We start from the raw sequence: 27,071 nt of genomic DNA, 5'->3' as shown, positions 1-27,071 counted from the left end.
CGTGATGGTGGTGCATTTGCACGAGATGCGGGTGTCATACGGCCCCCAGGAGCGACAGGCATAGCTGGGACCAAACAGTCTACGGCATCACCTTGAGAGGAACCATTGGTCCATTCTTTGGGGACGCCCTCCACCCGTGATGCGTGACCATTAGGCGCAGAGTCAGGCGCAGATATGCGCACTGTAGTCACAGATGATTCTTGATGTTCGACTTCAGCAGTTGACTCCTCTGATTTCGTTACACCAAAGCGCACTTTGATGGTGCTCTTTCTCCTTCTGATAGAACCAAACTTGAATTGATCAGTAGATCCATTGTGAGATCTAATTTCCGAAATCATCGTGGGTTGCTTTCGGGTCGACATCCGTGCATCTGGGGGTGCCGGGGTGCGTAAAGGAAGAGATTTAGCACGCGACGGAGAAGGGATTGGCGTGCACAGGCCGCTGCTTTCCAGAGGTCTTGAGGCCTTCATTTCGGTGTAGTTCGTATTGGCGAGGCTATCTTGCACGGGAGTGACATCTGCCTCGCGTGTCTGTGCCTCAGCACTATCCTGAGATGAGGAACTTTCCAGTGGTAATTGTCCCGGAGTGGAAGAGGGTAACATCTTCTGTTCTTAAACCTGAGGTCTTTAATGGAGAGTCTGGAGTAAAACAGAACGGGGCAGCCGAAGTTAAGGCAAGAGTTCTGTGAAGTCTTCAGAAAAAAACGATAGAGGGTAATTGAATAAGTGAGCCTCGCTGTCTTGGTAGCGAGGATGGTGGAGACACTTTGATATTGTAATATGATACCACAGATGATGAAGTAAAGGGCATCGACGCACTGGGTTTATCATCATCACTGAAACTTGTCCTTTGCCTTTATACCGTACTCTTGCACGAGTAACAACAGTGGCAATGACAATCTCACTGACACCAAAACTGTTGCTACGCGGTCCCGACTTCTGTGACATGTCCCCAGGCTCATGCCTGGCATGAGAGAACAAATCCTTCAGGCTGTCCCGAATTACGCTTGGAGTAGGAGGCGTAAAACGAGATGCCACAGCCGGAGTCCGCATCCGAAATTTGTGATGCAAAGGGTCTTGTAAGAGGATATTTTCTGCAGGACGAATGTGATGGATGTGTGAGCAAGGCGCGGATGCGTGCTGCTGGAGTGTTGCTGTAGATGTTCCAAATTCATAAAATGAGCCATCATGATAGCGGCTATCCAACGGGGAAGAAATGGCATTCAGTGGCATGCGAGAAATGGGCTGATTGCCGTCGTCGCCGGCAACATCGAACTGGGATGATGGATCCGCGACGGGCGTAAAGTTGATATCATTATCTTCCTGAGCACGGGACTTGGTATGAGTGGCATGAGACAGGGCTCAAAAGGTGAGTGTGATGAAGGGGTCTCCATGGTTGGATCATCGACGGCGGGCCCACGCGTCGGTCAACGTTGGGCACAACTCGAAGGCTTCCGAGCTGTATTGATGTTTCAGTGCTTGTGTGGGTGAATTAGTAGGAAGTGCCGCGGGCTCTGGCCAAGCACAACTTTTAGAGTACACTTCCAGAGTAGCAGTACGCGCTTCTTTGCTACAGATTTAAAGACCACTAGGGTCACCCGCTGAAAGACGATGCGAAACAATTGAACATGTAGGAATTTGCAGCATCGCCGAGAAAGAGTGTGCCATGTACGTCATGCATACTGTACACCGCGCGTTCAAGCGGGTGATTGTCAACACCCCTGGTTTACCTTCACCGCCTTCCAAAATATTTCGTCTACCGATGGCAAACGTGACTTTAAGCTTACTGCACCTGAGTACTATTAATTAACCCTTCTACTAGTACTCATCATTGTCCTTGAACACCTGAAGGAAGTAAACTCGAAGTTTCGAGTAAATAAAAATTGCCATCGACAGTCCAAGTATATAATGCAACACCGAACGGTGTCATAAACCATGAATATGAAACACCAAGTATTATGTTCCAGGAAACCACTTGGGGGGAGGACTTCGGACTGAATAGCTGGGGTACACGATGGTGAACCTTTCTAATACAAACAAAAACAGACTATAAGCTCACCTAGCACTGACACCAATCCCTTTTTCCATCTCGACGCGAATGTCAAATTCCAGTTCTTGTGTTTGAGGATCGCACGAGACCGCACACCAGTTCCGTCGCCCCATTATATACTTGTTTTGGAGGCGAATGTTACCATTTGGTTCCTTCACAAAAATAGGAAGCTACAGGAAATAACGCATGGAATCGCTGCAGGTCATTTTCAGGATTCGAGACATACCATGACTTCATCAGTTTCTGCGTGATGCAGCGTTCTATGAGTCTTAGTCGCCAAAGTAGACACCATTGCGATCACCCCATTCGGCGGCCTGAGAGTGGCTTAATATGCTTCATTGCCCACAGCAGATGACCACATCACTTACGGTGCGTTGACGATTGCACCTGAAACAATATTGAATCACGAAGTTTGAGAGGGAGTAAAAGGAACATACTTGTTACCACATTAATCATGTATCTATAATCAGTTTCGGGCGGAACATCAATCGTCCGGTTGTTCTTTCCTCCATTGGCGCGGACCAGTGTTTTAAGAACCCCTACGGCTGCGCAGTGCACATCTCCAGAAAGAAAGGAAATACGCAGACTCTTCATCCTTGCAATTCCTTGCATCTGTTGAATAAACCAGTTGCGCTCTTTCTATAAGAAGTAATTTTGTAAGTTGAAGCCACACGAGAGATCGTTCCCAAACCTTGTGCGACTTCGCGGTCCAGTGGTCATTCTATTCAGACCATCAGCTACATCGTGCCACGTTGTGAGAGAAATAACACACTAGATCATCCAGCAACTCGGCGTCCGCGTTAAACTTATTCACAAAACTACTGAACCCCGCGGTTCCGCTGCGTCCAAGGGCAATTAAGGGATTAAACTTGGAGTCTAGCGCAGTTTCAAGGAAGACCATTCGTGGGTACGCAATGGGGATGCCTGCGGATCAACATGAAATGAAGGTGATGCTGTGATCTCATTGGAGACCGCACCAAGTTGCACGACGAGATGTTTTACGTCCGAGGGTAAATACCTAATTCGTTCAAATGCCTTTTGGTACTCAAACTCGCTGCAGACCTGGGTCCTTTTTCTCTCGGCCCTTGTAGCGGTGATGTATTAGCACATAGGCCTCCAAACTGCGCGGTGTGATGACCACTTACCGACAGTCCAACATGAGAATCTGCACATCAGGCCCCAGGTAAGACAAAAACGAATGCGACGGCAAACCGACATAGGGGCCTTGAGCCCCCAAAATAAGTGACTTGAACATGTGCTTCCCTGTTCTATCGTCCAATCCATCGTGATGAGCTATGAGGATGAGATCAGCATATGAGAAATCTATTGCCATCCGCAACGCACGATGGATGAAGCATTGAAAAAGCAGATAGAAAAAGTAGCCTCGCGTTCCGATACTAAAGGTGTTATGAACAAGAGCTTTCCGAGATATGAAAGCTACCCACTGCTTGAACACAGGAGACTGTTGAAGCTCTTCAGGGTCTGCAGTAAAGAATGGTCATGAATGAATCAACAAGCTATAAAGTCACGTACAGCTCCCAAACCCATCGATCTTGAGATGCGCAAGATTAGTCAGTAACAAGGGAATGGTGCGCAATCGCACACACCAAATCTGCAGATATGCATTGATTGGTTAAGAAGTCACCGTTGCACACATCAGCGACTTACCGTGGTCATCTGCAGATGCAACATATGAGTGTTTTATCGAAGATGTCCAATCCGCATATCTCACCACACATATTCAACATTGGACTGCAGGGGCAGTAGTCGTGAGTAACAGAGGGGATACCTAAAATTATTTGGGCCACGTACATCGAACTATTAGCCCTCGCAAACGCTCCCATTCTGAAGGAGCTACAGTAATGATTGAAGAAAAAACGGTCAATGCATGAGACAATTTCACTAGTCAAAGGGATTTTTTTCTTCGCGGAGGGCTTTGCCAAGATCCATTGTTGTATCTCAGGCTCTCGAGTCAACCTAGCAGAAAAGCGTGGTTATTCAGGATGATGGGAATGCATAGATACATACGAGTCGCAGTATAACTGATCGCCTCCTCCCACAAGCACATGAAATGGTTGTTCGACATGCTTCCGCAAGAGATCAATCCACATAGGGTCATAACCACTCTTAAATCCCGGCCCCCTGAAGTCGTCCGGATTTACACCAGCGCTGAAACCGTTACACTAAGAGGAAGTGGGCAAACGTGCTGCTCACAGGTTGTGATAACCTTACCGAATGGGCTGCCCAGCGCATGTTCTGATGACGAGCAGGCACGAAGAAGGACAGTTGTATGCCGCCATTGACACTATACTTGATGCAGATTTCATTGATACCTAGTTGTATCTGGATGGGGAATCGCCAAAACGTAAAGGTGCTGTATAAGTCTCAGTGTTCAAAGATCCCTTACTACTGTGTTGACCTGTTGCACTCACCCTCCATTCCCTGCATAGACATAAATCTCCTGACCAGTTACATGTTGGGTCTGATCGTCTCTCGTGTTTCCTTTTCCCTTGTAGTCACCGAAGTAAGCCTCGTTCGCGTCAGGGGACTGGGCTGACGGTCCAGCCATTGCAGTGGCGTGAGGATCCGCAGGGTGCGGCCCAAGGTCGTAAAGCGAACGAGATCCCTGCGTCTTCAGAGAAGGTCGGGAAATCTCCTCAGGGTCCCACTGATAAGTTAAGACTGGAAATGGCTCATAGGAAGATCCTGCATCTGCGGCTAGAAAGGTTGTAGTTGCAACGCCTGATTTCCCGGCCACGGGCACAAGGGTACACTTACTGACAATAAGAGCTGCGCCTCGCCAAAGACCGCTTTCGTCAACTGTATCGTAACGCAAAAGGGGCCCGACCATGAGCTGAAGGTGGGGTTCCATCCTGGCCAGTCTCTGTGCTCTAGAACGTTCGACTGCAGGCATCTGAGCCAAAGAGACGCTGGAGTTACCAGAGACTGACTGCTCAATAGAAAGGCCAGTAGAAGCATATGCATTGTGGGCAAGATTCTCGGGAAAATATTTTGGAGGAACAGGAGGTGTCAGAGTACCAGGAGTCGGGGATGCCGAGGGTGGTACGCGAAAGTCAGCCTGAGCGAGCTTAGTCCCATCAGGGAGTGGATCAATCTCCTCTACAGGCAGATACGTCCCGTCTGGCCCTCTCTGGGCTTCAGAGAAATGTCGTGCTTCCTGTGTAGCGCCAGGCTCTTGTGTGAATCACTTCCAGGGAAACCTGAAGCATGAACTATGACTCGCCTTATGGGCACTGCGCTGAGCATGCCAGCCCACGATATCCATGATATGGGAGGGTCAAGTCGTATGGTGTCGGGTGGCTAGATCCTGGACGCATGAAATTTGAACAAACCTGAAAGGCAGTGCCAAGCTAAATAACGTCATATAGAGTGCATACTTACCGTCTCGGTGTTCACTGACACGAATCTTCTCCCATACCCAATATGCATATACCCGGAGCATGATCTACGTCATCAAGACCATTGGTCCCCGAAATTAATTGCAATTGCACATAACTAGGTAGAGGTATGGGTAATTTGTGTAGTTTAGCCGGTGTGTTCCACAATTGTTGTGACCAATTTGCCATTCTGTACCACTGTCTTCAGCATCTCGGGCATGGCTTGCTCTTCAAAGACACCATCCTCCTCCCCTTCGACTGGCAAGCTGACATTGATCGCACTGCATTTCGCTGTAGTAATCTCAACACCAAGACACTGCTTCGAGAGGTAAATCTGCCCCGAATCCGTTGAGTCGATTTGGATAGTAGGTGCCACTCCTGTAATTTGCAGGGCAAACGATGGAGACTTCATGATGGAGACAGAAGAAACCACAGATTCGACGAGCACAGAAGTCTTCGTGCAATTGACTGTCATATGCTTTTAAGTGACAATATTGTCAAACCAACCCAACAGACACTGACCCAAGGTGACGGCGTTGATTTTCCCCTTGATAATGACAGTCGTGTTCTTGCAAGCAAAGAGGTTGATTACTTGGCTGATATCCGTATTGGCGACCTCCAAGGCGGATTCGTTCTCTTGATATTCCTGAGTGACCTTCAGATGAGTCACATGATTTGAAACGGGATGCCTACAATGGCCCATTTATTGCCCTCCAGCGCGAACTTGGCAGGCTTCTTGCCCATCAAGGCTTGAGGTTTGGTTGGTTTAACAGGTTTCTTAGCAGCTATTCATATAATGAGGAAAGTCTGATGTACCGAGTGCAAGAAAACTCACCCGCCCCGCTGCTTGCAGGGACTACGCCTCCGGCTCGCAGGTCTTTGTTCTTGTGGGTCATCTCGCTTTTGTCAACTTTACGTAGCCCCTTTGTTACTTCTGCGCCGCGGTTTAGGTCTGCAAATACAGCAGCAACTCCACCAGCAGGGGCTGCCGAGGAGGGTGCTGATCCAGCTAGAGGTGGTGGTGGTGGCGGTGGTGGCGGTGGTGGCGGCGGACCGCTGACTGGTTGTGAACGAGACGTCTTGTACTCCGAGACCGGGATGCCCTGTAGCAAATGGTCTATGATGGTCTATAATTCAATTGCAAATGAACACTTACGCTGACATTCCAAACAAGACCAGTGGTGTGGAACTCCATAACATAGCGCTTCATCCCATCGAGAATTCCATTGAATGCTCGTACCCACTCCGCGTGCCTTGGGTCCCTAGGATAGGCGTCAACTTAGACCATTCCTGCAAGATGTCAGTCGCACTTTTCTTTGAAATCCTTGAGTATCCTGTTTGCATAGTACGCGGCGCTTTCCTTTATCTCATTTACGTATGGTGCCGGTTTGGGTTCCTGCAAGCGATCGTCATTCAAAAGGCCTTTCGACGCGTCAAGATCATACCACAGTGACCCATCCAACGAAAGCAGTCCCGTCTGCGACAACAGTGAGGTGATTGAACCAGTCTCTCTCCTTTCTCCCAGCCTCTTTAGCGCGGGTCACGGCCTCAACGCCTGCCTGGAGTGGCGACAGAATTTCGATCAACACCTTTTGATCGGGCTTCCTGCATGCTGCGGCCTGGAGAAGTACAGACCGCAGGGTTGCAAGTACTTTGGCAAACATATCAACCTGGGACCGCGAATCTTCAATATATAAAAACAGAAAAATCGTGCAGCAAATGACCTGCTCGTTTAGTGGAGGAGGCGCAATGGCTTTATTGATCTCGAGGAAGGGTTTAAGTTGGCCTTCTATAACAATCTCATCGTATGCAGCAACTGCACGTGGCACTTGTACTTGCACATCAATCACAGGCGGTGGTGAAGCCGATGGAGTTTCAGCAACAGCTGCGCTAGTGACAGTGCTGGTACTTTGTCGCTTGGAATGACCTCCACTCCTGGAATCTTCCACGTCTTCAAGACGCGAAGTAATTGCTTCAAGCCTAATTGCACATTGATGTCAGCTTCCATAGAACTGGTTGCTACAATGATGCACACCGCTTGATTAGAGTGGCCAGCGAGTAGAGCCCTTGAGCAGATGATGACATATCGACCGAACTTGTCTTCTTCCAACAGTGGGTTCCAAACAAGAAAAGGAAACTTCGGGAGGCCCAGTTGTGCCCTTGCGAGATGGTATGCGTAAGATGGTGACAGAGAATTCTATTAAGCTTGTGAAATGCTGCGCGACTTCCCCACACCGGAGTATTCCGCAGCTGGTAACTTGTGCAGCGTGCACATTCTGTTTGTACTTATATTTTCTAGGCCTATAGGGTCTCAACGAATGCTTAGACAGAAGCGGTAGTCATTTTCATATACATGACACGTCCTGGCCATAGGGTTCATCACTTTTCCTGCGCTTCCAGACAGTCTTTCTCTTGCGCTCGTGCCTTCGCCTTCCTCTTCGACTTCTTCCGTCGTTGACGTTCTCTTTCCTGTTGCTTCGCACGTTGCAGTTCACCCTTAGATAGGCCAGGATTGTGAAGTTTGTCTACCTAAATGAATTCAATCAGAGGGAACAGTGTTCGATAGAAATAATTTAGCCCATCTATGTAGGCGTCACAAGATATTCAGAGATACACGCCTTTTCCAGGAGCCATCGCCTAGCGAGCATGCGATTTGTTTGAAGTGATCGAGTTTCCTGGCATGCCACACGAAAACCAGTGGGTTTATGAAGAAGTTGGACATTATTCTCGGTCTTATTGATAGATTGCCCGCCAGGACCGCTGCCTTGGTCGTACATTAATAAATATTATAACTGAAAGCAGTCCGCATTTGACTTTCACCCACCTCTAACGAACGATTCCTCAAGGTCCTCCTCACGCAACTCCGGAATCTTCCGCTCTCGGTGGGCCCTCTTGAGAGCAGAAAAATTGCGTGGCATATGAGCGCTATGCTGAGCAGCAGGTTCTATACTATGAGTTAGCTTAGTGACCTACTGCAAATTTTTTGACCATAAAACGAACCTTTGCTCGCCCTTCTCTAATCTTCGCGCTCGTCTGCTGGATGGCATGGGAGGTGGGTTCTTAATACTCTCGTTTTCGCCAAGTTCAGTGTCCTTCGTGAACCGGAGGTCTATAACGCGACTTAGCGACTTCCGAGTGAGTCTAATCGCAGGCCACATACTCCAAGCATCATCCCCATCTTGGGTTTGTGTTCTGCGAGCTTGCACAACGTTTCTGCGTAACATGATTGCAAGCTCACGGGCGAGTTGGATTTTCTCTTCGACCAGTTTCACGTCATGTTGTGCGGAGTTGTCCAAATACAATGTTTCCGTCCGCATCTTGTGTCGGAATGCTGAATCAAATTGCTAAGTTCTGGAGGTATGGACATTGTGTGCGTACAAACCTCTTTGTATGGGCTCATCGCCTATGAACTAGGGTGAGATAGTCCATGGAAGAAAGAAAAAATGACCAACCATAGAAAGTAGAAGCTGAAGCCCGTAGCAAGTCACGGTACGCTGAGCGGACACCTGCTCTGAGCGCTGGCGTAACAGACATGGTCGAACAAGTCGTCGGACTAGGCCGGACTCGATACCAACCTATCGGGAAGTTCCGACGTCGATCAAAAGCACAACTTCCAAACGGGGACCGAGCAGCCATTAGGGCGTAAGACGCGCTCCTTTTTTGGACGCGTCGCGTTCTTGCTGAATAGGACAAAAACATGTCTTCTCCCTGACTGTCCCATAAATCATCCAACCGACGAATAAATGAAAAATTGAGGTCCTGTAGGAAGCAGCAGTTGAATGCACGTACTCCAGCGCGTACGAGGTTAATATATGTGCGGTTCTTTGAGCATAACTGCCATTTTCAAGGATCAATATGTACTGTCTGCTTCTGCCTTAGATTTTGCGCCTTTTTCAGACAGGAATCCCCTACCGTACTCAGCTTCAATAATCAGACGAAATGGCGAATTAGCGGGACCTTCTGTGTAGAGTAAATGGGGTCGATAAACGTATCTGAAATATGGACTCACGTGACTCGCGCGAATTGAGTTTGTTGACTGCTCAACGCGCCCTCGGAGTTTCAACACATCCCTCTCTCAAACCACCACCATCTCCAATCCGTTTGTTTCCGCCAGTTACTCCGGTCCCTGCTGAGCATCACAATTAGCACAGACAGCAAGAATAACACTTACAGCATTTTTACAATCGCTCGCAATATGTCCGTGAAGAAAGTCACTGCAACGAAATCGGGTGCTAAGAAGACCACCAGGGCCTCTCCCAATCACCCATCTTGGGTCGATATGATCAAGGTCAGTCAATCGATATTCTAGCATTCTCTACTCCATCCTATACCTCTCCTTGGTCCGATTTCGAGTATCATAGAAAGGGTGAGGCATCCGCACCCAGGGGTACTATAAAAGGCAGGCTCCAGGGGGAGTATACGGAATCGCGGGCCACATTTATTTTTTCGTCTCCCAATGGCCTAATGGACCTTGTGGCATGCATCTTCATATCGTGAAGGGTGCTACCAGCCACGGAACAACTTTTCTAACATGCGATATTACTAAACAGGAGTGCATTGCTGCCAATCCTGAGGACGCCCGCTCTGGCGTCTCCCGCCCCCAGATCAAGAAGTGAGTTCACATATTTCTGCTAAACCGAGGGATGTTTAGAGTGCTCTAGATTCGTCGAGGAGAAATACAACGTCGTCATTGACAACGCTCAACTGACTCATTTGAGCAAGGCCATCACCAGCGGTGCAGAGAAGGGGACTTTTGTCCTTCCCAAGGGTAAGAAAATCATTGCGTAGGTCCACAACCCAGTTCTGTGTTGATGACCACTGTATAGGACCTTCCGGTCGAGTGAAACTGCCTCCTAAGACCGCAAGGGCCGCTGACACCTCAGCCTCCAAGGAGGTCCGTGCACTCACTGACTTGACCACGTGATGTGGTGATTAATATAGCGAGAGCAGAACAAGCCTACGAAGGCTGCACCCAAGGTGGCCACTAAGGCACGCCCCGTCAAGACTGCAACTACAAAGGCTACAACCGCAAAGGCCACCGCGGCCAAGAAGCCAGCTGTGAAAGCGAAGACAGCGCCAACAACTAAGGCCGCCACCGCTAAGAAACCTGCAGCTCAAACTGCTGCAAAGACTTCGGCGACGAAATCTGCGGCTTCTACCAAGGCAAAGGCAGCTCCTGCAACAAAAAAGACGATGGCAGGCAAGAAATCTGCCCCTGTCAAGAAGACGACCTCCGCATCTAAGCGTGGCGCCGCAAAGAAGGTCTGATCGTTGGCTCAATTTTAGGCATTTTGCCAGCCACTTACTTTCAAATTTCTTAGGCCGTAACTGGAACAAGCGCATCCGCTAAGGCCAAGGCTGCAGCCACCAAGAAACCCACCGCAAAGAAACCCGCAGTCAAGGCAGCGACTTCAACAACGAGCAGGAAGAAGGTATGCAAATAACTGAAATGCGCTGTGATTGCATAGGTTGACCTGCCCTTCGACCAGGTGGTCAAGAAATAAGTGATCCTCCAGCCGCCATCTTTGATATACTTGTCCCCCTGATCTCATGGTACACTAAGCTGTAGAACCTAGTCTATGACTACTCTACCTCCTCCATGCACTTTCCCTCGCCGGTCTGATTGCACCTTTCTTATTTCTCGTATTTGATTGTATTGTAATTTATTGGGTCATACTAGCCCTCGAGTATCAAACCATCAATTCTCGTGTATCCCAGGGGACTAGTTGTCGTGGTCAATGTCTTGATTCCAAGGTTACACAGCAGAGTAAGATTCGAACAAGAGGGTCATGATAGAACTAGGGTGCGGCGTGGTTAGAACCTAAGCCAACCTACTTATCTAAGAATGCATTCAAATCCGTTCGGGGATAACGTGTATGCGCATGAGCACCGCGCATATGCAAGACTCCGACTATTACCAAATTCGTTGTTTCTCACCAACTGCTGTGGCACGAGCGGGCACTGCGACTTCGAGGAGGGACATGTCCAGACAGTCGAGTAGCATACAATCCCCGTATCCTTACTCGCACCAGCATCAGCTATCCCGCTCTGCTTATCCTATATTTCTCTCTTTACAAGAAACGATCAAGCTACAATTGACATGGGCATCCAGGGGTATTCTTGAAGCCTTTCGGTGGGATGTTGTCGTGAAGACCGCTACAAGGTACATTCCATTCACTCACTGTCTATGTATTTTGTCGTCCTACACACAATTCCTCGGAACCTTACAGCGATCGTGAAATTCGCTCAAATATTCTCAAGTCGTTGCTGCTCAATTCTCTGTCCTTGACCTCCATCTACGCGTTTGATTTGCTTCTACAACCTCTCGTGCATAACCACCCGGGCTGGCTTCACCGCAATGTGGGATGGTTTTATCGTGTTCTTTGGCTGTTCCCGGTGGTTGGAGTGTCTTACTATCTTAATGTACGTCAATAACCTGATCTTGAGGGCTTATTTCAGTTAGAAATGAACCGAAATTATTCTTCCACTCAGAGTTCCTGGTGCAATCTTATCGCGAAACGGTCCTTTGTCCTTCAGCACGGGAACCGCTCGGCACATCAACAGCCAGTTACCTATAACGGTATGCTAACTATGCTCGCCACGTCCGCATACCGTGCTGTTATGATTCTTACCTCTGTTATCGTGTCATTGGCATTGGGCTCAATACCAATTGCCGGACCGTGGATGAGTTTTGCATTTATGTGCTGGGTTAATGCGTCAGTGTACCAGCTGCTGATTGATAATCGGCAGTTCTAACTTTCCTTCAGATATTATTGTTTTGAGTAAGTTACCGTCACTGAGATATCGCCGCTCCCACTGAAGTACGGACATCTCAGGTTTGTATGGGTGGCCCGTAGTTCATCCTTGGCCCAAAGAGTGCGTCATCTAGAAGAACGATGGGCATACTACTTCGCATTTGGTCTTCCGTCCGCCGTGATCTGCAATTGTGGAAGTGGACTGGCAAACGCTGCCCTTTTCGCACTCATGTTCCCCGCCGTATGTTTTATGATCTTTTCTCCTTTCTTCCCATGGTTCTACTACTGATTTACTGATTCCAGTTTATCATAATGGCGATGCACGCACGGCCCGTCCCGCAGGATCCTTACAATCCTGCACCATTCACGGAGTCTACCGACGCTATGCGCTTTCCTTCGCCGCTCGTTCCGATTAGGATGCCGGTCTTTGCAATTGTCATTTGGCTGAACGATCTCATCGTCAGAGTGTTAAGTGTCGGTGGCAGCGCGGGTACTCGACACCGGAGAACACCAAGCGAAACTACCGAACAGGCAGAAGAAGGGGCAGGTGTTGAATTAAGGAATGTCGGTCGTACGGCGAGAGGTGATTCCCCAGCTGTTCAGGCAAGGAGGCTTGGAGAAAGGCCACCGAGGAATGGCAAGGCACCTAGTGCTGTGAGGCGAAAGAGGGATTGACGGATATCACAATCATGATCTTACTGGCAACTTTGACTCATACTTGCATGCCATTGCTTGATATCACGCACAACCCTCGCAATTCTATACCCCTTTGATAATAATGATGAGAACAGTAGACAACAACTGGGTTGGAAACAACGTGGTATAGAAGTTTTGAGACAAGGCACAATCGCTTCTATACAATATCCAGGTCTTCACCCAAATCCTGCCCATTCGATAGAGAGATAAGATACAACCTGCGATTCATCATTCCATTCACACAGCAAATGAGCCTTCTTTGTCCCAGTGCCAAGTCGGCCATGTGCGACAATTTCCATTGGGCGGAGAGCGGCATCCGGAGCTTCGATGACCGATGCGACAAAGTGCGAATGATAACGGAGGGGGTCACCTGTGAAGATAAAACACGATGAATAACACAAGTCAGCACGTGTTTCCGATATACTACTGGTTAACGAAAATAATTAAGGACGTGCGTGGGTGGTGTAACGGGAAGGTTTGCGGACAGAAAGGAAAACATACCGGGGTAGACTAAGTACTCGCCACCAAACTTTATGCCTCCACCCATGTAATATCCCTTCTCCCACAAGTCGCGAAAGACGCCACAGCGTGCGCGCTCCTGTAGGGTCGAGGGATACTGCCATATGCCAGCTTCGCGTGCAATTGTTAAGGATGAATGGGAGTGTGGCGCGTACCATTCCAGCGTGGATGAAGACGCGGGAATATGGACGGTGTGAGGTGCAGAGGGCACAATAGCACTGTCCGGGGATTCTCCGATGGCAGGCTGTGAGGGATTTTCAGGTGTGGGAGAAGATGGGCTATCTTCGGTAGCAACGTTGGGAGCGGTATTGGCCATTGCACGTGCACGGCGTTCTTCTCGTTCTTTGCGCTTGCGCTTCGCACTTTCAGACATGGCGCGATCAGGGTTAGAAGCTTCGATGGACTCTTTCTCTTCCGTTAAAGCTATCTGCTGTCTTACGTCGCTGAGGCGCGCTTCTTGCCATAGTTTCAACACCAATGGAGACGGAGCGATGTGGGCGTTGGGATCGTCCACGAACACAGCGATTCCTAGACGCATAATCGCTGCTGGGATGAGGCGCATAAATTTTAAAAGAACTAACCATTTTCGACAAGGAGAACAGCCTCCTCCGGCATCAGCTGGAGGGGTAATCCTAAGAATATATTCTGCGAGGACAGGTGTGGAAGAGTCCCAGTAAGGATACCACATATATGATGATGTGAACGTAGGATGTTGATGTCTGCTCGTGCACGATTAAAAATGGCGATATCAAATTATGATAATGACCTAACCGTCGACGTCCCACACGTAGGCTTTGAAATTTGAAACTCGAAGCAATATAGGGTGGGTCATACCTGCGATTTTGGCCAGTTGCACTGGCCAGGCTGATTTGAGAATCAAAGGACAAAGATTACTAGGTTTTCATAACGATGCACGAATAAGTAATGTACGTAACGTCCCGACTCCCGACCACATGACTCCTCGCGAGTCCGCGGGATGCCCTGGGATGCCGCATCGAATCCATAGATGTGTTTATAAGATCATCACGATATGTTCCTGCAGCCTGTTACCTTTATTATTGGCCCTTGTCTTCCAAACCATCGTATAGAGCAATCGGGCCAGTGACACTGGAGGTAGGTAAACGTCAACAGTCTTCAACCATCTATCAAATAACTGATCGATCGGTGATAAGGCAAGAAATAGTAGAAGATATGGCCGCGAATGTCCAAGATGTTATCATGCTCGTCGGTGACTCCCTCACTCAACGTGGATGGGAACAAGGAGGCTTCGCGCAGTTACTTTCGGGTACGCAGATCAAAAACGTTTGGAAAGAATTAGAATCTGAGGCTGCGATGTTATAGAAAGATACGTTCGGAAGCTCGACGTTATCAACCGCGGTCTCGGGGGCTATCAAACGGACTGGGCGATTCCAGTTTGTGAGCAGGTAAAAGATAGCGTCGTCTTTTCGGAGACGAAGCTGAATATATTCGTAATAGATCTTCGCCAAGCAGCATGAGCAGCATCATGTCCCGCAGGTTAAGTTACTCACAATATGGTACGGCGCCAACGACGCTGCGCCTGCTCCCAGCCCACAACACGTCCCGAGAGACAGATACAAAGAGAATCTAAGCCATCTTATTCAAATGGTGAAATCGCCGACGTCAGCGTACTACTCCCCCGAGACCCGCATAATCTTGATCACCCCGCCACCGGTAAATACGAAGCAATGGGATATCCCTGAAAGTCCACGCGTATTCGAGACCACGAGGTTGTACGCGGAGGCTGTCAAGGAAGTGGGTGAGAAAGAGAATGTGCCCGTCGCGGACATCTGGACGCCGATGTTCGACGGCGCTGGACGAAGTGAGGAGGGATGCGAAAAATACCTGAACGATGGGCTGCATCTAAACAGTGATGGTTACAATGTACGCGCAAACTTGAATTCTGATCTGCAAGCTTGCTCACCTTCAAGGTCAAAGATCGTCTTCAAGGCCATCGTCGACATTGTAGAGCGCGTATACCCCGAATTGGACCCCACTGAAGAACATGGTGTGAGGATGCAAAGTGTGTTTGTACCGTGCGTCTTCTTTGAATTTATTTCTGCTTCCAAGGACGCTGATGCGTTCATGCGCAGTTGGAACGAAGTGAATGTACAGAATCCAAGACCGTCTCTGGTAAAGCGGAAAACGCAACTCTAGTCCCTGTATATATGGTTACTGAGGATGCGGACGTATCGTTAACTTTTCTCATAACTGTGCCGCAGCACTGCGACTGTGTTCATCCGTGTATCTTAAGTAGAGGGAGGACTGGGAACTGCGGGTGTAACCTGACGAGGAGCAGGTGACCACATGACTAGTTCGCGGGATGCCGCATCGAATTCATAGAGCAGTGTTGAGGATTAGTAACTGCTCCTCCTACCTACACATACCCACGTCCAAGTTTTTCAAATCACAGCGATCGGTCGAGCAGCACAGATAGTGGGCGAACGTTTACTGTCTTCAAACATCTGTCAAATTCTAATCAATCGGTCTCAAGACAAGGAAAATTATATGGCTGCCAATATACAAGATGTTATTATGCTCGTCGGTGACTCCCTGACTCAGCGTGGATGGGAACAAGGAGGCTTCGCGCAGTTGCTTGCGGGTGTGCAAATCACACACATTTGTTGAGACTAGAATCTGAAACTGCGACATACAGAAAGATACGTTCGGAAGCTCGACGTTATCAACCGCGGCCTCGGAGGTTATCAAACGGACTGGGCCATTCCAATTTGTGAGCAGGTGAAAGACATGCCTTTGTCAGGGACGAAGACAGTGTGCTGAATAGATTCGTGACAGATCTTCGCCAAACAGGATGAACAGCATCACGTCCGGAATGTCAAGTTACTTACAATATGGTATGGCGCCAACGACGCTGCGCCTGCTCCCAACACACGACATGTGCCAAGAGACAGGTACAAAGCGAATCTAAGCCATCTTATTAAAATGGTAAAAACGCCGACGTCAGCGTACTACTCCCCCGAGACCCGCATAATCCTGATTACCCCACCACCAGTAAATGAGAAGCAGCGGGGTAACCCTGAGAGTCCACGTGTATTTGAGACTACGAGAAGCCGTCAAGGAAGTAGGTGAGAGCGAGAATGTGCCCGTGGCAGATATCTGGACACAGATGTTCGATGGCGCTGGCCGAAGCGAGGAAGGATGCAAAAAATACTTGACCGATGGGCTACATTTAAACAGTGATGGTTACAATGTACGCGTAAATTCTGATACTCTGTTGAATTTGCTGACCTTCACCACAGATTGTCTTCAAGGCCATCGTGGACATTGTAGAGCGGGTGTATCCAGAACTGGACCCTACTGAATTCAATGGTGTGAAGATGCAAGATGTGTTTGCACCGTGCGTCCCCTCTGAATTTATATCTGATGCTGGATGCCGATAGTTTGAACTTTGTGTGCAGCTGGGACCAAGTGAATGTACAAAATCCAAGGCCATCTTTAGTGAAACGGAAAGTACAGCTGTAGCGACGTGCACGACGAATCATTAACTTGTCTTAGAACTGTGTTATAGACTATCATAGTATGTGTATGTACTAGGAGGATGATCGGTCCCAAAGAAGTTCCGAAACCCGGATTGACAAAAGACAAAATACACGTGATCAATATCAACATACGCCAAAGAGAGGGCAAACAATTGTTCTTTTGCCTAATTCTCTTGCCAGCACATACCACTAGGGCGATAAAGCGCGTAGGGCTGAATCGTCTACGGAGGCAGGACACTTCATACACATACGACACGATCTTCTCGTTTCTTGGTTAGGTGCAGCGCGTCGCTGACCCTTTTAGGACAGGATCCAACTTTGTGGACCCACAATTGTCTACACCAAAGTTTGTTTACGTTTTCTGTTCTGTTCGAGTTGGTTGCACTGTGAACGATATTCAGACTGAAGGCCAAGTTGTTGGTGAAGTCGATAACTCACTCTTATTCTTTGCATATACGACTCAGGCCCCGGCCCCCTCCGTTAACACATTCTTTACGATCAAGGTGAGTAGTATTTCCTCATCCTTGTACATACATATGAGCAACGCGCGCCGGCATATCAACAAACCATGAGGTTATTATTTACGCGAAACTCTCAGTGGTTCGTGGACAATGGCCAAGCCATGTGTCGCATTTTCTGTTGATGTTTTTCTTTGTTCAGCTCTTTCGTATTCTAGGCCACATTAGATTGCTGACTTTGTCGTCCACAGTCGCTACTTTCGGTAAACCCATCGGCCACGATCCGTTTCTTTGGGCCACATCTTCGGTCGGTATGTATTTCTCACGACCAATGTTCTAGTGGACTGTGGATGTTGTTGACTGACTATTTCTCTTGGACGCACCTCTCTCCGTTGTAACATCTTGTGCTCGACGTTCTGTACGACCTCTCGAACTTCGTACGATCACCATCCGGCACTCAAATACTGTTTATTGGATCAATTATTTGACTTGTTGTACAACAACCCCTCATGTCTGCATCCTTCTTGAAACGACTCACAGATTATCACACGAACAAGCGTCCGAGAACAACTCAATTCCAACCTTCTACCACAGATTCTCGCGACATGACCTTCTTCCCAATTCTTTCTTCGACTTCTTCGCAATACCTGTATGCGCCACTTGCTCCCTCTCGCAAGCGCAGCCAGATGCTCAATCCTAAACGTGATGATGTTGACGATTTCTTGTCTTCTGATCTTGAGCTGTCGTTCGCTTCTACCATGTCTCTCAACTCCCCTCCACGTGACACAATGTCGCTCGCGCAAGACCACGATGTCCCGATGGATATTTCGCCTGCACCCCGCCCCGTGCAGAAGGAGAATGACACGATGAACCGGCCTACCACACGCCCCCGTGCATCCACAAGTGCCGCTCGCATTTTTGGTCAGGACATGAGTAACGGTACTCTCTCCAATGACTCCGTCAGTGCAAAAACGGGCTCCCAAGCGAACTCCAAGCGAACCCAGCGCAGCGCACTTCCTATGGAATGGATGGCCGCCTCTAAGCCTTTAAGAGCTTCTAAGACACTGGACGGAAACATGTTTGCTCCGGCAAGTCCCCCTTTTGATTTAGACTAGCGGACTTATTGTTAATATGACAGCGTGGACAGCCCCCGGATGTATCTATTTCCTTAGCGTCAGATGACGCCATGGACGTTGATTCGGACCTACTGCCTTCTCCGCCTCTTTCTGCAGCACCCACTGTGACTGAGTTCAACAATCTGTTTTATGGGGTTATGACCTCGTCTTGCTTAGACACCCCTGGAGGGCCGCAGGCAAAAAAGCGTCGTTCGTTATCTCCGGAGACTGTTTCGCGGGTTGAACATGACCCTTCATCTTCCCCTCCTCCATCGTCACCTTCGCAGCACAAGCTGGATCGCATGGCTAATTTCGCCAAACCGGCACTCCAGGGCCTTGGAGCCCCCCCTAACGCAAGTAAACGAGCCCGGCGCCTTGCCTTCTCAGCTTTGGTGCAACCTGGTGTTCCTTCGCCACAATCTGCATACCCTGTGCTCGACTCAGAGACCTCGCCAGCGGGGATGTCAGCACTCGAATTGCCTCCTTCACGACGCGCCTTTTCTATGGTTCCATCCACTGTCGTCGACCATTTATCTGATGAGGGTTCTTCTTTCGACGGCCCTGATATGTCCTCTCCCGCTCAGGCATATGCAAAGCGACAGCAATTCAAGGCCATCCGTAGACGCGATGGCACGGAGGATTTCAGACCTCTGACTGGCGCGTCTGCTATGGTGCAGCGCGATATATCTGAGAGTCCCTCTGCGAAATTCATGGCTGCAGGTTTGCCAGGATTTGGAGATAATGAGACACTTGGCAAAATCTTGCCATGTCACCGCGTGCGTGAGGATGGCTTGATGAGGGTCGTACCGAAAACTGTGATTGCCCTTATTCGCGCCTTTGGTGGCAAAGCTTAACATCCTGTTTTTTTAGTTGGATGATCTTCTCGACGGTGTCTACGATTCCCGCATTGCAAATTTCCACGTCATCGACTGCCGCTTTGACTATGAGTACGATGGTGGTCATATTCCCGGCGCCGTCAACATCAACACCACTACTGGCGTGGAAGAATTCTTACTTGGCGTGCAGAAGCCCAAACCGTCTGTTAGTGGCGACTCCCAAAGAAAGACTATCCTGGTTTTCCACTGTGAATTCAGTGCGAAGAGAGCTCCAACGTTGTAAGTCCCAAGCGTCTTCACCATTTTCTCGTAACACTAATTATGCGATGCTATTTAGTGCCAAACACCTCCGTGCCAAGGATCGCGCCATGAATAATCACATGTATCCACGGATCCACTATCCGGAGGTCTACATCCTCGAAGGCGGGTACTGCGAATATTACAAACAATGTGCTTCTCGCTGTCAGCCCCGGGGCTACGTTACTATGGATGACCCCAACTATGCGCTTTCCCGCAAAGAGGACTTGGACCAGTTCCGCAAGGGTAAATTTGGACGCACCAAATCATACGCTTACGGCGACCTGGCATTGAAGGTCGCTGGCATGACCGCTCAGCCGCCCAAGAGAAATACCGCGCCTGCGGGTGCTCCACAGCTATTTGCTGCCGCAAATGCCGCTCGTACGCGTCGTCACGGTCTCTCAACTGTGGCTGAGATCGGTAACATCACTCAGACAGACGACGAGGACACCGACATCGGCGACAGCCCCTGCCCTCCTCCCAATAAAGGTACCATGCTGCTGTCGAAGGCGAAAAGATTGGGTCGCATTACCGTCGCTCGCGCTGATACTTTTGACGCGGCTCGCATGGCTTCTTATTAATCCCGACTCGACCTCTCCACCCGACCTCTCCATCGCTGCTCCATTTTCCTCCACGTTGAAAGTACCATCTGCTTTTTGGATGTCCAGTGATTTCGCGATCAGTTTCATCTCTTCCCTCGGGACCAGTCGTTTGTGAAACGCCCCCCATTACTCGTTTCGTTCAAATCTTCTCTCCACGACCCCCTCAGACACAATTTTGTCACGTCATGTTACAGCACGCTGATCTCAACGCTCGTTACGCTCTATGCTGCTTAGGCCTGTTCGATGTATTCCCGAACTCACAGTGAAACCATGTCCCACCAGCAACCTTATCTTTTCTCCGTCATCCAAACCTATAGCCAACCATCTGGGGATACTAGACGCTCCATTGGGTTGACCATCGCATCAGTCATGTCCTATCTTTCGGTCGTGGCTGCTCAACTCTCCTACATCCGTTTTATGTGCCATAGACAGTTTTTCGCCACATCTCCTTATATATGTTCAAACATCTCTTTCTCCTCAGTATGATTCCCTATATCTAAGACTATCGATAGCTATTTATGTCCTTTGCGTTTATCGTCCTTCTCCTTTCAGCTCATCGGTATCTATCACCTCGGACTTGTCCCTTGATATCTTTCAATTAGCGAATGCCAAATGTTTATCCATCTTTCCCCTCCGCGCCTTTGGACCACAAGTTGAGCTTTGATCTGGTTGCTCCTAGATGTGATCGATGAACAGTTGGCCGGTGAGCACTGGATGGATTTCCATTCACTTTTTTGTTTAATGTCTGCCACTAATCCTCGTCACTCTTCCACCTCGACCTTGGCAGCAGCTAGAGAGAGGCGATGTTCAACCGACATGTCATTGCATGGTTTCATACCAGTGGTGCGGGAAGCTATTGCAGACGTTCGGTATGGTTTAAGCCTGGCTTATCATGAGTTGACGGCGTTAGTCTCCGGCCAGATCTATATACTTAGACGAAGGAACGTATAGTCACGTTCCTTCTATGGCAGATGACTAGCAAAACGTGACTGAGATTATTAGCTGTCCAACACATTGGCGCATGCGCATTAGTGTCGACACGACCGATATCCCACAGCACGTTTAGAATTTTTGATTGTCACCAGAAGCAATTAATTCCTGAGACTAGGCTGGCGTTACATTTAAAATTTAGTTGTAGAGGAGCTCTCAGCTCGCCATGCTCTTCTCTAGGCTTGTGTATGGCTGACATTAAGATGGAATGACATCCACCCGCGATGACCATGAAGAAAGCTTTGAAGCCGGTTTATGATGCACTTGCACGAAGCACTGTGACCCTATTGACTCTCGAACGACGTGAACCATAGGCGGCAATCTTGCGTAAGCAGACACTGCAGTGATACAAATGTCAGCAAGTCCTTGAACTGGAAGATCATCTAGACGCAAGATGTTCCAACGCGATCCTCGAGCAGGCGCGTTTCTTGGTGGTGACCGTGTATCAGGACAGGATATACGGGATCAGAATGGTACGTGGCTTGGTGCCGGTTAGTCTTTAGCTCACATGGCGCATCGGATCAGTGACCGCGGCTTTGGCCATCGCAAACATCGTCAGAAGCTCTTTGGGTCCACTCGGCCTCGATAAAATGCTCGTCGACAACATCGGAGTGCGCATATTTCTCTATGGGATCAACCCTCTTTTGCTTACTTTCACTAGGAAGTGACCATTTCGAATGATGGTGCAACTATCCTGTCTTTGCTGTCTGTGGAACACCCAGCTGGAAAGATTTTCGTTGATCTCGCGCAAAAGCAGGACAAGGAGGTCGGAGACGGCACGACCTCTGTTGTTATCATTGCATCTGAGCTTCTTCGACGCGCGAACGAGCTCGTAAAAGCGAAAATTCATCCGACGACGATCATCACCGGCTACCGACTTGCTTGCAGAGAGGCGGTCAAGTTCATGCAGGATCAACTCAGCATCAAAGTCGATTCTCTTGGTCGTGACGCGTTGGTCAATGCTGCAAAGACTAGCATGTCTAGCAAGATCATTGGAAAGTACGTTACTTAAAACTTTTTGCAATGCCTTGACACAAATCCCTTTGAAGTGACGATGATCTATTTGCCCCTATGGCTGTGGACGCCATGCTTGCTGTCAAGTCTACTAACTTGCGCGGTGACATCAAATATCCAGTCAAGGCTGTTAACGTGCTTAAGGCTCATGGCAAGAGTGCTAGAGAATCTTTGTTCGTCCAAGGATATGCGCTGAACTGCACGGTTGCTAGTCAAGGTCCACATCATTTTCTCCTTACGTGAATGATTCACTAAAGCGGGATATTTAGCAATGAAGAAACGCATAACTAATGCAAAGATTGCGTGTTTGGACATCAATCTTCAAAAAGCCCGCATGCAGCTGGGTGTGCAGATCCTGGTCGAAGATCCAAATCAACTAGAAGAGATAAGGAAGCGGTATGTTTTTGAAAGTATTTGTTTCATTTGGTCCTTTCCTGAATGTGTGTTTGCAGTGAAGCAGAAATCACGCTAGAACGAATCCGCAAAATTTTGGCGTCAGGAGCCAACGTAGTTCTGACCACGAAGGGCATCGACGATTTGTGTCTAAAAGAGTTTGTCGAAGCTGGCGCGATGGCAGTTAGAAGGTGCAGAAAGGAGGACCTCCGACGTATCGCAAAGGCAACAGGTGGCACGCTCATCTCAAGTCTCGCAAATTTAGAGGGCGAGGAGACATATGAGGCCAGCTACCTTGGTACAGCGGACGAAGTTGTCCAGGAGCGCATCTCCGACGACGAACTAATTCTCATCAAGGGCACCAAGGTGGTCAGCTCTGCGTCTATTGTTCTGCGTGGAGCAAATGACTACATGCTAGATGAGATGGAGAGAGCGTTGCATGACACCCTCTCCATCATTAAGCGTACTTTAGAGAGCGGATCTGTTGTTCCTGGAGGTGGTGCTGTTGAATCTGCGCTCAGCATTTACTTGGAGAACTTTGCAACAACCTTGGTGCGTATCATATTTGTACAGCCTTCCTCTCGATGATCCTATGATCTCGCATTAGGGATCGCGAGAACAGCTGGCGATTGCCGAATTTGCAGCAGCTCTGCTTTCTATTCCCAAGCAACTTGCCGTCAACGCTGCGAAGGATTCCACCGATCTCGTCGCCAAACTGCGTGCTTACCACAATGCCGCGCAGAACGCGCCTGCGGGTGATCCGAAAAAAGTGCTACTTCGGTATGGCCTAGACCTCATGAACGGAGATGTCCGCGACAATGTTGTGGCCGGTGTACTGGAGCCTACAATGAGTAAAGTCCGGAGCTTGAAGTCGGCATATGAGGCAGCCATTTCACTTTTGCGGATCGATGACGCCATTCAGTGCGTACCAGGTAAGCGATTGCCACCCCACCAAGAAGTCTGTCTCACTCATTGTAACAGAGCCCAAGCCGGAAGCAGACCCCCATGGCCATTGAACAAAGGCGGCCTTGCTTTGACAGTTCTACGTTGTGTAATTCATACGCCTATAATGCTTACACAGAAGTACGCTACAAGTATGCTACAATTGTCTTGGAGAATGACTAGAAATACATGTAAACGCCTACGCGACAGTCACGTGATTATTCCACGCGCGGTTTGTTTGTGGGGACTCGCGCAGCCACTGCTACTTGACCCTCTCCTCACCGAGTTTCATTCGCAAAGCCATCTTTTCGCTGCCTTCTCGGATAGACACGCTAGTCTACGGGAGACTGGATTTAATCATATTTCTCTCTGACTTATATTCTCATGCTCTAGGCTCGTGCTAATGCCACTGGAAGATTCGAAAGCCGTTACCAGTCCTGCGTTTCTTCCACAGATCGCACAACGTTTCCAGACCCTCATATGGACCTGTCTCGACTTCGACCTGGTCAGATCCGCGGTTTTCTATGCGGAACGTTATCTTGTCATAGACGAGAATAACCATGATGCGCGTCATCTTTATGCTACTGCACTTCTTCGATCCGGTCAGCCACATTCAGGACTGCAATTAGTCAGTGGTGTTCAACAGTCGAGATGCAGTGGATGCTTGGAGATCAAGGGAAAGTGTTGTGCTGCTCTCGGTCGGCACAGGCTAGCACGCGAAGCTTTTGACGCTAGTTTACAGGATCCAACCTACACCCCAACGGGTGCGCATTCTATTTCATGTTGTGTTACTCTCGGTGACCTTTGTGCAGCTTCTATGGGCCCTAGAACCTCGCGCGCCTTTCCGGAGGAAGCTGCTACACGATGTCGATCTGGAACGATGGCAATGAAAGGCAGTCTTCCTGAGCAGGCCACTTGTAGTTTCCGACAAGCTCTCGCACTTAACCCCATGTTGTGGGAAGCATTTGAAGGCTTGTGCTCTCTTGGTGACCATCTTGAACCTTTTGTCACATCCTATAGCTAACTCATTCAACTCCATTTTAGGCACAGCTCCTGAAGTAGACGAGATCTTTCCAATGCGTCCCGTCCCAGTGAAACAGGGCCCGCCAGAAGAGCCTCCACCGACCAAGGCTCCGTCTGGCCCGACCGCTACTGGAGCTGGATTTTTTACGCCTGACATTACTGTCAATACCACTCTATTTCGTGGCCGCAAGAATGTCCCTCAGGCTTTCCGAATGGATCCTCCACTAGATCCGCGCGACTCTATGTAAAGCGGCTACGACTCTCTAATGATGTAATACATCTGACATGATCCTCTGCATCATCTTTAGCGCTACTAACGAACCGTTCTTTCATACGGAGAACTCTTTTCTTCAACCTCCGGCCCGTAATTCTAAACTCGAGCCAGCAGGGCCTGGCCCATCTCAGTCGGCTGCTCGACCACTATCTTCGGCAGATGAGACTGGTCCCGCGCAGAAGAGGCTTCGATCAACGATCCGACAAAAGAGCACTGAGACTATCGCATCCAAGCCATCCAAGCTGACTGTGGACGAAACGTCGAAAAAGGCACGCGCACGCCCGGCCCTAAAATTTGCTAATATCTTCTCATCACCGGGTCGTCGTTCTCAGCCCGTCATATCATCCAGGACAACTGCAGTCGGAGGAATTACTAAGAACGAGAGAGGGAGTGCTGCTGTTGCACCACGGCGAAGCACGCGCCTCTTGAGTGGCACCATTAGCAAGCCTCCCAAGGTTAGTGGGTGAATTTCGAGTTTATTTGGCCTGTGTTTTGGTCTAATATCAATCACTGACGTATTTTCTTGAAGCATCCGCCTCCACGAGATCGTCGCCGGCAGCTGACTACGTCGCGGTCACGATCAATAGACTCGGACGGTGAGGATGATGCCAACCTCCACGGGGAGGTCGCGTCCTCAACATCGCCAACTTCGAATGCTCAGTCACCTCCCTCAGAGACCTCTCCGGCGCCAAGTAATTGGACTGCAGCAAATGAACTTGCTGCTCAGGAGGCGTATGATTCAGAGATGGCGGACCACTACGTCTACGACCTGCTCCGACGATTTGCACGTGCTACTCGAGCTTTATCCAAATATGATTGTTACACCTGTCTTATGGAACTCGACCAGATACCGACTGCACACCAGCAATCATCGTGGGTATTGGCGATGGTGGGTCGAGCTCACTATGAACAACTCGAGTATGCGTCAGTACGTAATTTTCATTGACGCCACCATATGTTCCTTCTCGCTTACGTTATTTTCATAGGCAGAACGAGCATTCAGGGCAGCTCGAGCTCTTGAACCTTATCGGTTGGGCGATATGGAGGTTTACTCAACTCTTCTATGGCACCTTCAGCAGAACGTGCAGCTTTCATATCTCGCACAAGAACTTATGAACATAAACCCACGATCACCCGAAGCATGGATTGCAGTTGGCAATCTCTTTTCCTTACAGAAAGAGCGTTCACAGGCACTTACGTGCTTTCGACGAGCTGCTGAAATGGATCCGTCGTGTGCTTACGCGTACACCCTGAGCGGACATGAGTCTATCGATGAAGACTTAGACAAGGCTATTGGATTCTTCCAGACTGCAATCCGCGCAGATCCGCGACACTATAATGCTTGGTAAAGAGAATTGGGTTTCTGACACATTAGGTAATTTCTCATGCTGATTGACTTGGTTGCAGGTATGGCCTCGGCACCTGTTATTTACGAATGAGCAAAATACGCCTGGCTGAATATCACTATCGCAAAGCAGTTGAAATTCACCCAAACAATGCCGTTCTGCTAGGTTGTGTGGGCATGGTATGTTGCAGTGTCCCTTGCATGATATGACTTTCCTGACTCCAACCCTCCCTTGCTGTGCGTTCTCAGGCTGTCGAACGTCGGGGAGACAAGGTGGCTGCGCATTCATTGTTTGATCAAGCTGTTCGCGTAGCGCCAGACAATGCGCTCGTTCGTTATCGTCGAGCGAAAATCCTTATCTCCATGAAAAGATACGCTGTAAGTCAATACCTGGTTGCCAGTGATCGGAGACTACCATTTCCTTACATGACAATTCTCTCACGCTTGCAGGAGGCGTTGGAAGATCTGGTTCAGCTTCGTGACTCATCTCCCGAGGAGTCGAACGTAGTGTTCCAAATTGCGAAAGTATATCGACTGACGGGTGATGAGGTAAATTCGGCGCGCTCGCTCGCCATAGCACGCGATACATCTCCAAAGAGCGTCAACAAACTGAAGAAACTTATTGATACCGTTAAGGACGAAGAAGGCAGAGACGACCAGATGGACGAAGGCTGAGGGGCCGCATCGGAACAGTGTTCCTGTCTTGTACATACATACCCTACGAGCCTCGGTAGGCCTCGGTGCATATAGCATTTTCTCCTCAGGACTTCGAGATATGGTTGGCGTGGTGGCACCGTGGCGTTATCGCAAAGAAGGTTGTTTGAATATGTTTGCCATGTGGCAGATC

General features: G+C 49.1%; 13 protein-coding genes across 13 annotated transcripts; 8 read left to right on the top strand and 5 right to left on the bottom strand.

The window, feature by feature from the left end:
• Positions 1 to 21: 21 nt before the first annotated feature.
• On the bottom strand, positions 22 to 1,413 carry EDB91DRAFT_18185 (uncharacterized protein). Its single transcript, XM_041326345.1, has 2 exons — positions 819 to 1,413; positions 22 to 682 (listed from the first exon to the last, which is right to left on the bottom strand). Exons 1-2 carry the CDS (start codon positions 1,230 to 1,232, stop codon positions 467 to 469), a joined length of 630 nt encoding a protein of 209 aa, XP_041184305.1. The 5' UTR covers positions 1,233 to 1,413; the 3' UTR covers positions 22 to 466.
• A 342-nt stretch (positions 1,414 to 1,755) lies between these two features.
• EDB91DRAFT_1092876 (uncharacterized protein) lies at positions 1,756 to 5,516 on the bottom strand. Its single transcript, XM_041316767.1, has 21 exons — positions 5,294 to 5,516; positions 4,828 to 5,227; positions 4,482 to 4,767; positions 4,282 to 4,423; positions 4,078 to 4,232; positions 3,862 to 4,026; positions 3,782 to 3,801; positions 3,718 to 3,726; positions 3,657 to 3,661; positions 3,583 to 3,601; positions 3,495 to 3,531; positions 3,394 to 3,446; positions 3,195 to 3,342; positions 3,027 to 3,133; positions 2,822 to 2,973; positions 2,741 to 2,770; positions 2,487 to 2,688; positions 2,418 to 2,436; positions 2,276 to 2,363; positions 2,059 to 2,219; positions 1,756 to 2,001 (listed from the first exon to the last, which is right to left on the bottom strand). The coding sequence occupies exons 1-21, from the start codon at positions 5,333 to 5,335 to the stop codon at positions 1,956 to 1,958; spliced, it is 2,286 nt and encodes a 761-aa protein (XP_041184304.1). The 5' UTR covers positions 5,336 to 5,516; the 3' UTR covers positions 1,756 to 1,955.
• EDB91DRAFT_17855 (adenylate cyclase associated N terminal-domain-containing protein) lies at positions 5,503 to 7,706 on the bottom strand. The gene is made up of 9 exons (XM_041326332.1): positions 7,483 to 7,706; positions 7,172 to 7,427; positions 6,893 to 7,117; positions 6,758 to 6,843; positions 6,604 to 6,709; positions 6,283 to 6,550; positions 6,141 to 6,232; positions 5,970 to 6,093; positions 5,503 to 5,915 (listed from the first exon to the last, which is right to left on the bottom strand). Exons 1-9 carry the CDS (start codon positions 7,530 to 7,532, stop codon positions 5,596 to 5,598), a joined length of 1,527 nt encoding a protein of 508 aa, XP_041184303.1. The 5' UTR covers positions 7,533 to 7,706; the 3' UTR covers positions 5,503 to 5,595.
• Positions 7,707 to 7,826: 120 nt separating this feature from the next.
• On the bottom strand, positions 7,827 to 8,981 carry EDB91DRAFT_1241533 (RF-1 domain-containing protein; the record flags this gene model as incomplete). The annotated part of the gene is made up of 7 exons (XM_041322088.1): positions 7,827 to 7,976; positions 8,045 to 8,211; positions 8,272 to 8,396; positions 8,448 to 8,556; positions 8,608 to 8,778; positions 8,830 to 8,850; positions 8,900 to 8,981. 7 exons carry the CDS (start codon positions 8,979 to 8,981, stop codon positions 7,827 to 7,829), a joined length of 825 nt encoding a protein of 274 aa, XP_041184302.1.
• Positions 8,982 to 9,516: 535 nt separating this feature from the next.
• Positions 9,517 to 11,364, top strand: EDB91DRAFT_1092834 (uncharacterized protein). The gene is made up of 7 exons (XM_041316766.1): positions 9,517 to 9,735; positions 9,998 to 10,059; positions 10,109 to 10,215; positions 10,274 to 10,341; positions 10,398 to 10,709; positions 10,769 to 10,879; positions 10,937 to 11,364. Exons 1-7 carry the CDS (start codon positions 9,643 to 9,645, stop codon positions 10,949 to 10,951), a joined length of 768 nt encoding a protein of 255 aa, XP_041184301.1. The 5' UTR covers positions 9,517 to 9,642; the 3' UTR covers positions 10,952 to 11,364.
• EDB91DRAFT_1092824 (etoposide-induced protein 2.4-domain-containing protein) lies at positions 11,365 to 12,968 on the top strand. Its single transcript, XM_041316765.1, has 6 exons — positions 11,365 to 11,610; positions 11,678 to 11,870; positions 11,940 to 12,163; positions 12,215 to 12,229; positions 12,284 to 12,443; positions 12,506 to 12,968. Exons 1-6 carry the CDS (start codon positions 11,429 to 11,431, stop codon positions 12,875 to 12,877), a joined length of 1,146 nt encoding a protein of 381 aa, XP_041184300.1. The 5' UTR covers positions 11,365 to 11,428; the 3' UTR covers positions 12,878 to 12,968.
• A 7-nt stretch (positions 12,969 to 12,975) lies between these two features.
• On the bottom strand, positions 12,976 to 14,341 carry EDB91DRAFT_17419 (tRNA-intron endonuclease catalytic domain-like protein). Its single transcript, XM_041326321.1, has 4 exons — positions 14,189 to 14,341; positions 13,999 to 14,136; positions 13,400 to 13,945; positions 12,976 to 13,268 (listed from the first exon to the last, which is right to left on the bottom strand). The coding sequence occupies exons 1-4, from the start codon at positions 14,247 to 14,249 to the stop codon at positions 13,075 to 13,077; spliced, it is 939 nt and encodes a 312-aa protein (XP_041184299.1). The 5' UTR covers positions 14,250 to 14,341; the 3' UTR covers positions 12,976 to 13,074.
• Positions 14,304 to 15,739, top strand: EDB91DRAFT_17572 (SGNH hydrolase-type esterase domain-containing protein). Its single transcript, XM_041326324.1, has 4 exons — positions 14,304 to 14,534; positions 14,590 to 14,702; positions 14,759 to 14,841; positions 14,894 to 15,739. Exons 2-4 carry the CDS (start codon positions 14,609 to 14,611, stop codon positions 15,590 to 15,592), a joined length of 876 nt encoding a protein of 291 aa, XP_041184298.1. The 5' UTR covers positions 14,304 to 14,534; positions 14,590 to 14,608; the 3' UTR covers positions 15,593 to 15,739.
• A 29-nt stretch (positions 15,740 to 15,768) lies between these two features.
• EDB91DRAFT_17370 (SGNH hydrolase-type esterase domain-containing protein) lies at positions 15,769 to 16,702 on the top strand. The gene is made up of 4 exons (XM_041326317.1): positions 15,769 to 16,037; positions 16,092 to 16,174; positions 16,232 to 16,646; positions 16,696 to 16,702. Exons 1-3 carry the CDS (start codon positions 15,944 to 15,946, stop codon positions 16,523 to 16,525), a joined length of 471 nt encoding a protein of 156 aa, XP_041184297.1. The 5' UTR covers positions 15,769 to 15,943; the 3' UTR covers positions 16,526 to 16,646; positions 16,696 to 16,702.
• Positions 16,596 to 17,037, top strand: EDB91DRAFT_1092798 (uncharacterized protein; the record flags this gene model as incomplete). The annotated part of the gene is made up of 3 exons (XM_041316764.1): positions 16,596 to 16,646; positions 16,696 to 16,793; positions 16,855 to 17,037. Coding segments are annotated over 3 exons (213 nt in total), but the record flags the coding sequence as incomplete, so codon positions are not given.
• A 734-nt stretch (positions 17,038 to 17,771) lies between these two features.
• On the top strand, positions 17,772 to 20,354 carry EDB91DRAFT_17179 (uncharacterized protein). Its single transcript, XM_041326308.1, has 4 exons — positions 17,772 to 18,481; positions 18,541 to 19,323; positions 19,379 to 19,623; positions 19,682 to 20,354. The coding sequence occupies exons 1-4, from the start codon at positions 17,903 to 17,905 to the stop codon at positions 20,220 to 20,222; spliced, it is 2,148 nt and encodes a 715-aa protein (XP_041184295.1). The 5' UTR covers positions 17,772 to 17,902; the 3' UTR covers positions 20,223 to 20,354.
• Positions 20,355 to 21,548: 1,194 nt separating this feature from the next.
• Positions 21,549 to 23,847, top strand: EDB91DRAFT_1092795 (T-complex protein 1). The gene is made up of 8 exons (XM_041316763.1): positions 21,549 to 21,706; positions 21,759 to 21,844; positions 21,895 to 22,232; positions 22,283 to 22,464; positions 22,517 to 22,643; positions 22,700 to 23,192; positions 23,248 to 23,572; positions 23,622 to 23,847. Exons 1-8 carry the CDS (start codon positions 21,628 to 21,630, stop codon positions 23,654 to 23,656), a joined length of 1,665 nt encoding a protein of 554 aa, XP_041184294.1. The 5' UTR covers positions 21,549 to 21,627; the 3' UTR covers positions 23,657 to 23,847.
• On the top strand, positions 23,848 to 27,030 carry EDB91DRAFT_1092788 (uncharacterized protein). Its single transcript, XM_041316762.1, has 10 exons — positions 23,848 to 24,346; positions 24,395 to 24,568; positions 24,627 to 24,849; positions 24,914 to 25,148; positions 25,212 to 25,334; positions 25,409 to 25,807; positions 25,866 to 26,224; positions 26,287 to 26,404; positions 26,474 to 26,602; positions 26,675 to 27,030. The coding sequence occupies exons 1-10, from the start codon at positions 23,986 to 23,988 to the stop codon at positions 26,897 to 26,899; spliced, it is 2,346 nt and encodes a 781-aa protein (XP_041184293.1). The 5' UTR covers positions 23,848 to 23,985; the 3' UTR covers positions 26,900 to 27,030.
• The last annotated feature ends 41 nt before the right edge of the window (positions 27,031 to 27,071 follow it).

This window comes from Suillus paluster, assembly GCF_016628075.1.
Source record: "Suillus paluster strain FC165 chromosome Unknown EDB91scaffold_1, whole genome shotgun sequence".
Classification (NCBI taxonomy): domain Eukaryota; kingdom Fungi; phylum Basidiomycota; class Agaricomycetes; order Boletales; family Suillaceae; genus Suillus; species Suillus paluster.
Note: the sequence above shows the minus strand (reverse complement) of the source record. Positions and strands in the feature narration are given on the sequence as shown.